Below are 8671 nucleotides of genomic sequence, written 5' to 3'. Positions count from 1 at the left end.
CTTCTCAGAGAGAGGAGGAGCCTGCTGGACCAGAGAATAAGCAAAATCAACAAAGATCTCACAATCTAAGATCTGTCATTGACCTCAGATGGTATTGAGGTGGTAGGACGGAGCTGGTGGGCAGAAAGTAGAGTGCATCCCTCAAAGTGTGCATAAGTAATCCACAGAAGTGTCCCTTTCAGTCATTGAGTATTTAACAACTTGCTGATGGGTTAGTAATGACATCTTACTGATGATAACGCCAAAGCATGGCTGCTGGACATCACCTCTGCAACAGATGCTTTGAACATGACCTGAGAATAAATTCAACCCTACATTTAGGCTTGCCTGACACGACTCAAGCCCAAGGGGGGTATTTTAAAGTATCCAACAATTAGAGTATTGTTAATTAAAAGCTAGTTGCCTTAGCTTTTAATTGCATATTCAAAATTCTATTGCTAGTTTATTTTATTTTTTTATTCAAACTTTTAAGTACCCCCCAAAAGAGCGCCGTATACATGCAATGCAATAAAACAAGGAGATAACAGTAAAATATATGCAAAAACAACTTTGTAACACATCTGTGCTTTGTCTTTTTTGACAAATGATTTCTATGGTCTCTATATTTATCCTTGCGCCACCTTGAGGACATCAGTGGTACTCGAACATATTTGACATTATCATAAAATTACATAAAAAAACAACATTATTTTGGGCTTCTAAGGAAAATAAACAAAAGACTTACTTCAATTATGCCTCAAATTAGTATATGTTAAATAAAGCAGGAGCTTGATATAAATGTGAGTTATTACAGTCCATTGTGTATATAGGGCTATAAGAAAAAATACACATTTTTATCTCTTATTTCCTCCAGTACTGCGTCTCGTAAGCATAAATAGCGTGATATTAAAACAAGGCTTTGTTTGTTTTGCTCTGTTTTATTTTGACCGCCCTCGCTTCCCGTAGCACTGTTGTCTGACCCGGAAAAAGAAGCATCTCAGGAGCTGTCAAAGATGGCGGACTGTGAGGAGGAGCTGGACGTTTTGGTCCAGAGAGTTGTCAAAGACATAACAAACGCTTTTCAGAAGAACCCAAACATGTGAGTACAGTTTGCAGAAGATGTTTGCGCTGTTGTGAGCTTTGCACCTGCGCACTGCGCGCTTTATGCCTCCTTATGCGTCCTTTTGCGCAAACCGGGGCAAACCGCTGTGAGTGCTGTGTGTGATGCTGGACTCAGCTTTAGGCGTTATACACACTTTCTGTGACTCTGAGCTAATCAAAGAATAGAATATGACTTTGGCACATTTCTTTAGAGAGCATCACGCAAACTAATGCTGATCAAAACCAAACTCAAGTTGCAGTTAATCATCCCAGTTCACAGCGGTCCAAAGACCGAAAGATGATGTCTCACAGATGTGCTTTTGTCAGCTTTATAGATCATTATTAGAGGAGACTGGTGCTCACATAGTTAATGTTTGCTTCCATAGTCTAAAACACGCTCAGCAAAAAAAATTATGACTTTTTGCGTGTTGTATCATCATAAGTAACTTTAGATAATCGTTCATCAATATGTTTTATTAATAAAGGCAATATTGACTATATATTGGCTGAGCAATATATATTTTGACTACCTGCATAAATGAAATACATAATTTTTGTTTTTACACAATAAAAAGCACTGCACTAAATGTGATTACACAGTTCCAATATTGGTTAGTTACTACGCATTTTCCTTTTTATTAAACTTTTTAATGCATGTACAGTGAACAGTTTAGACAGTAACTGAGTTTGCTGTAATGTAAAATAATATATTTTGGGACAAATTATGCTAATTGGTCTTACATATCAGTATAATTAGTAGAGTTGGCCATCGGCACCCCTCTGGGTTCTAAAATGTCAGTTAAGGCATTGGCCATGAAGATCTCTGTATATAACTGTGCTTAATCTTGGAACAACCTCTTACAGTGATGAAATTGGAGTGATTCCATGTCCAGAAGCACGCTACAATCGCAGTCCCATTGTGCTGGTGGGGAATAAGCTCGGGGTGGAGAGCTGGTGTGTCAAGTTCCTCCTGCCCTACGTCCATAACAAACTGCTGCTCTACCGCCAGCGCAAGCAGTGGCTGGACAGAGAAGGTAGGATCAGCTCGTTATCTTTACTGTCTCGCTCCAAGCACACCGAAGTCAGGAAAACTGCACGCCAGGAAAACTGGCCTGCATGTAAACTACGGTTTAAACAGGGTTTCCAAAAGGCTATAAAACTGTAAACGATTGGGAGCAGATTTAAATGAACTGAGAGACACGGAGTGAGCACATACAGCAAAGCCCTGTGAAAAAGTGATTATGATTATCCTATAGTCCTTGCTACACAGATAACGGTTCAGGTTTCAGATGTTGGTCTTATATTGTTAGCTGAAGCATCAAACTAAACACTAAACAAAATTTAAGCTTATTCTGTGTTTCTCTTCTTTTCAGCTTTAGTAAATATCACATCCACTCTGCTGTTACTGAACCCAGACTTCACCACTGCCTGGAATGTGAGGTAAGATCAGCTTTGAGTCAGAAATGGCATCCTGAAGTGAGTTTGGTTAGGTTAACTAAATAGTCGTAAACCTGCTAAAATGGGCCAAAGTCCATCTATCGGCGTCGCCACTCCGGCTGGATTCTCAAGAGTTGTGTTGTGTAATTCAGGGAAACTATGTATATGTACTTTCTTAAAAATTACCTTTCAGACTGTCCAGTTTATTAGTAACATGTTTTCGTTTGAACGGTTAGCCCCACCCACTTTGACATCATGACATAGAAACAACTCTCAGTAGCTTCTGTATTTGTTAATAAATGATAAAATACTTTTTTGTCTGCTTTTACCATTAGATGTATGGGGCGTTTATCTTGACTAGAGTTAAAAATCATTTACAAGCCCTTTAATGTCCCTTTTAATGTATCTGATTTGTTCAAGGTAATGTATGAAATGTCCATTGAAATGTAATGTTTAGCATGTATATATATCCAGGTCTTCTTTTTCCCATTTTCCTAGTTCATACAAAGGGACTGTAATGTAACCTGGAGAATGTGTTGCAGGAAGGAGCTGCTGCAGTGCGGAGTGCTGTGTCCGCAGAAGGACCTTTACTTGGGAAAGTTGGCTCTCAGTAAATTCCCTAAGAGCCCTGAAACCTGGATCCACAGGTCAGCTACTTGTCTCTGCAGACTTCTCATTTGAGACTTGTGTTAGGGATCATCTCAAAATGACTTTGTCTGGCTTCACATAAAATGTTACGCGTTGATAAAATGATAGTAGCTTGATAGACCTGCTCACCTCTAGTGAACATCCCTGAACATCCTTTGATAAGTTTATATTTAGAAGTTATGAACTCTCCAAATAATGTCACCTGTCGCACATGTTTGTTTACTCAATCCACATGGTCACGGGCCCTAGGGGCTCAACGACCATCACATTCAACCCAAACTGTGAGATGACCACATTCAGACAGTCTCAAGAGGATGAGAGAGTGAGAAACTAATATTTCTTGTCAAAACCTGTAATTGTCAATTGCCTGAGTTTAGACCTTATACATGTCAGAATGACAGAAGCAGATCGCGCGCTTTTGTCTCTGTGAGAATCTCACGTCTTCTGTGATTGGCCGAAACCTCATGCGGGTTTATGTTGGTCCTTCTTCCGGTCAGTGCGTAGCACGTTACTAGAGCCATATCTCTTGATCATTTGCTGCGCCGCGTCTTGCCGCAAAAAAGCTTTTCCAACTTTTCTGCACCAGCCGCGTTGGCGATGGCGACGCCCACCACGCGCGCGCCTGTGCGTGCGCAGAGTACTCCGCGTACTCTGCGCACGCACTCGCCGCCTAATGTTGGCCTAATGCTCGTTGCTGAGAGTTTTTTAGCATTTCAAAACAATTACTGCCACAACGATGTATTGAAGCTTCAAAGCAACAAAAAGACGAAATGTAGGGTCAACACCCCCAGACGAAAAATATTACGTTTTTTCAGCTTCAACCCATTTTGAGATGATCCCTGACGTCTCGTTATGTTTTCACTTGTGTAATTTGAATCAGGTCAGTATAGCCTATAGAAAACTTGTATAGCTCATTTGGAAATGAATAATTATAGCATTTGATGAAAACTCAGTACAGATGACGTCTTCATAGTAAATCCATAGATTGTTTGTTATTTATGTTGCCAGATTATTAATAGGAACTATTATTTATAAGTCACTCTTCATTTTACAACACATAACAGCTTAGTTACATGGTAGTAAGTGTACAGTGTAAGGTTGGCCTACATGTTGTTACACATTGTTAAATTGGACTTAAATAAGTAGTTGTGGAGTAAGGTAGTGTAAAATCAGAATCAGAAAAGGTTTATTGCATGGGTGTCCAAACTTTTTTCACAGAGGGCTGTATGTATTTTGATACGATTACGGAGCAGAGGGCCACAAACAACCCGAAAATGTCAAAAAAGTTAATCATTTGAAATTTTGCATTTGACATTATTTCAATGCCTCCACACCTTTAATAAGATATGGAACCTAAATATTAGGTTGGTATAACATCAAAATGCTTGAATCTTTCCAATTCTACAGTAAAAAGTACTACTTTTTGTTGTTTGGACCAACTTAGCAGGAAGCAGGTGAGGGCCGCATTTGGGCCCCGTGCCGTGGTTTGGACATGCCTGGTTTATTGCCATTGTCGGTGAACAATATTCATAGGCTAGGAACTTGCTTTGGTGATTCGGTGCAACATACAATGATTAACAATAACAAAAGCAAGATATATAAAATAAGGCATGGATTAGAGAAAAACTATTTAAATGCACCGGTACTAATAAGATCAAAATAGATTAAACACAAAATGTACTGTTTACAGATGTAGTGCATGAAAGTGAACAGTGATAAATAAAGTGTTACTGATTAGATTGGCTGTTGGTGAAGGTACATGGTTGTGAATTTACAATAACTGAGGATGACATGTTTGTGCCGTCAGGCGCTGGGTACTTCAGCAGCTCATGCTGAATCGAGAGAAGCAGCAGGGGGCGCCAGAGGCTGATGCTGACAGAATACAGCAGCTGAGTGAGCAGACGGCCCAGACAGTTCAGCAGGAGATGAGAGTGTGCACAGACACAGCCAACAGGTATCCCAGTAACTACAACGCCTGGTCCCACCGGATCTGGGTCCTGCAGCACATGGCTAAAGGCAACATCAAGGTCCAATAAGAGTTTTATTTACAAACTAAACCTCTTCATGACAAAGCTGCAGCTAATGCTTTTTTGTCCTTGTAGTTTCTCCATGATGAGCTGGCCTCTACGCGCCCCTGGGTGTCCATGCATGTGTCAGACCACAGCGGCTTTCACTACCGGCAGTTCCTTATACAGCAGCTGCTCGCAGAGCTGTGTCCATCACAAGCACCCAGCAGCACGAAGGTCAATGGGGGTCCGGCAGCTCGCGGGGTGGAGACAGAGGACCTCACTGCTCTGCTACAGCTCCTCCAGGAGGAGATGGACCTGAGCTCTGACCTCATCCAGACATTTCCTGGACACGAAGCCCTCTGGTGCCACAGGTGACTCTCACACATTTAAATATTTTGTCATAAATCACGTTTAGACTCACTGTTTGATATGTGTGGTCTAGGCGACATATCTTCTACGTCTGGCAGAGCTGGTGGAGGGAGCAGCAGCTCAGCCAGAGTAACCCAGTGGTGTCAGAGTCTAACGGGGCACAGTGCGAGGAGGGACACAGGGCGTCAGGGGAGGCTGTAGAGGAGGGACTACCTCTGCCTCTGGCACAGGACCGGAAACGTCTAAAGAGAGCCGTCCTGGGCCTGCCTTCGGTGCCCTCTGAGCAGAGCTTTGTGAGCGTGCTCCTCGACAGCTGCTCCTGTCCCGATCAGAGACGTCTGGCTCTGGCCTATAGGAGGTGGCTTCACATTGTGCTCCAGCTGCAACTCTGACTCTCCTCACAGACATTTAGATATGAATTAGAATCAAGATCCCGCCCACCAGTGTAGTCTTGTGCCTCTCCAACCAGGACTACGCCCCCTGGTGTCTGTTTGTATGGGTGAATGATCCTGCAGTGAGCTGGACTAAAGGTCAGACTGGTTTAACAGCCACATTAGTCTGACAGCAGCGGGATCTGAACTCTGTCTTCATAAACTATTAACATTATTTGTGCAGATTAGTCTTCTACTACATTCTTCAAACCTCACCTCCATCTGTCTCTACTGAAAACATACTTCCAAAGCAGGTAATGGACACTTTTTCAGTGGAAAATCTTGATGTGATTCTCTTCTGCGTGTGCTGGTTTGGACACTGAAGAGATCCTCTGCTTAAAACAGTTCAGACCTCCTCTGCTGGGTTTGTGCTAATCAATTGTTTTATGTCTTTGGTGTAGAACAGGTACTTCAAAAGCCTCTTTTTTTAGTATAATTTTATTATCCTAATTTTAAAGCAGGTATTAAGCTCATGGGTTTGAAATAAGTTAGAAAAAAGTTAATATATTATTCTGGAAAACTACCTATGAAACAGACCAATGTGAGTAATGTGAGACTATATAAGAGACTCATTTTAATAAGTCAAGTATTCTGTGGGGAAACGCATTTGAATGAAGCATACACATTACCATTATACAGGGATTGTGGGCCATGTCCCAATGTTGATGACACTACTAGAACACAATGATGATGGAAGATTTTGCCGGTGGCTTTCTGCGCTGTCCCTTAATTTAAAGTACAACACCAGAGGGCAGTTCTAGAAAAGTTGCTTGTTCCACTTATTCTGTTATGTCACATCCATAAAAGGGGCTCGTCTACTGTCAGTCGCTGATCTGGAAAAGCCCTAAGTGACCCTTAAAGTTGCACTGGGAACACCACCTTGCTGTTTCCATTGACATTTTATTACTTTGCCTTGACATTCTACTCTGTAACATTAAACGTAACAATCTCCAAAGAGACCAACTGGTGGCGCTCACAGAAAGAATGTTTTTCAGGGTATTTTTGAGCAATAAAAACACCTGTAATTATTGTGGATTAAATATTGTGGAACATTCCAGGCAAAGCAGTAACATTTCCATGGAGACAAACAGATGACCTGTACAACCGACACCAGAAATGTTGCACAGTGCGCCTGTAAAGGAATGTGAAACGCCTGAATTCTATTTCTGATATCGGACATTTAGCCTGGTTTTTCAGATCGTCTTTGCGTGCTGTGATGGGTTTAATTCCCCTTTAGGATCCCACCTAACGGACTTCGTCAATACGAGTTGTCCATTTCACTTTAGTCATTACAACAAGCACAGTGGACTCGACTTCCTGTGTCCAACCAACCAAAGACCACATTCACACAACTCTGGCTTTCTGGGAACACAAGGACTCGCCTAGGCCTGTCGCCGTCAATGTAGTGCTCAACAAACTATATTATTTATTTAGTTTATTTGGGAAATTGACTGTACATCACACAAACAATGTGCAGCCTTAATGTGTAACAATCTTAAAAACAGAACCAAAAACACTAATTGAGCTTTTAACTGTTTAAAAAAAATAGACATTCCAGGAGCATTAACAACTGAGAGATATGTGAGATATGAAATATAAACCAATCCAAAAATCTCACTCATTTTAGAACATTTTCATTTCAAACTACAGGAATATTTTCTATAAAAAGACAGGATTTTTTTGTTTTCACATGACATTCTATCATCTAAATAATTGCACAGCCTTTGCCATTGTGCTGTATTGTGCAGCCCTAATTATCACGTTAATGAACAACTCGTAGTAGGCTGAAGGAAAGGCTTTTGTTACGCCTTGCACATAGCGGATTTACATTTTTTGCACAGTCATACATGGTAATAAATGTGGTTATTAATAATGGTTGATTATTGAAGACCACATTGTGCTAACAAATAGGGATGTCATGATGTAGTGTAACGATTATTGTGAATAAACATCACGATTGTATTATGATTATTTACAATCATGACCAAACAGCACATAAACAGCCTGATTAAAAAAGAACATTACACATATTTTTACTTTTGCGGCATATAGATTAAACAGAAATTACTCTAGTTTTTATTATATTGTGATGTGAATAATTTCAAAATGACTTTCGATTAATCATATAATCTTAACATCCTGACAAAAGCTTTTTCTAAATGCACCTTGAGCTCCACAACTCTTAATATAAATGTATTCCCAAAAATGTATAAAATGAGTTCCCCACTAGTGCAAATACACCCAACAATATGCACTCTCAATTACAGAACAGTGATTTGGTATAGAAATAATCATTTTGACAGGCCTGGACTTGCCATGTGATTGTCCTGGTTTATTCAAACGTTTCAGTTTGGACATTAGTTTTCTCACTCACTTTTGTGTAGTGCTTCCATCAAGCACTGTCATGGGGGAAGAAAAAACACTGTGGCCCATAATAAAGCAAGTATTTTGGAGCCATGTTTGGTTGTATGCTTATTAAGAATACATGTGGACATATTGGAAGCGAATGCGAGGTCTTACTGCAGATCTACAACACAAATAACTATGCAGAACAAGTGTTACTGAGATTTAATGAGTGCTTTTTGACTCAAATGTAGCTTGTACAGGTTTCCTTTTTATTCTCAAATTGTCTTCAGTGACTTTAGTCCTAGTCTCATCTCACTGAATCTGTCATAATAAAGCTTTAGGATAAACCTG

General features: G+C 40.4%; 1 protein-coding gene across 1 annotated transcript; it reads left to right on the top strand.

The window, feature by feature from the left end:
* The first annotated feature begins 950 nt into the window (after positions 1 to 950).
* Positions 951 to 8671, top strand: ptar1 (protein prenyltransferase alpha subunit repeat containing 1). Its single transcript, XM_072433825.1, has 7 exons — positions 951 to 1078; positions 1945 to 2114; positions 2454 to 2520; positions 3060 to 3164; positions 4973 to 5192; positions 5268 to 5545; positions 5617 to 8671. Exons 1-7 carry the CDS (start codon positions 993 to 995, stop codon positions 5933 to 5935), a joined length of 1245 nt encoding a protein of 414 aa, XP_072289926.1. The 5' UTR covers positions 951 to 992; the 3' UTR covers positions 5936 to 8671.

The sequence above is a fragment of the Eucyclogobius newberryi genome, unplaced genomic scaffold (assembly GCF_026437365.1).
Source record: "Eucyclogobius newberryi isolate DKJ021-1_F unplaced genomic scaffold, fEucNew1.0.hap1 SCAF_6, whole genome shotgun sequence".
In the NCBI taxonomy this organism is placed as follows: Eukaryota; Metazoa; Chordata; class Actinopteri; order Gobiiformes; family Gobiidae; genus Eucyclogobius; species Eucyclogobius newberryi.
This window is presented reverse-complemented; position numbering and strand designations above follow the sequence as displayed.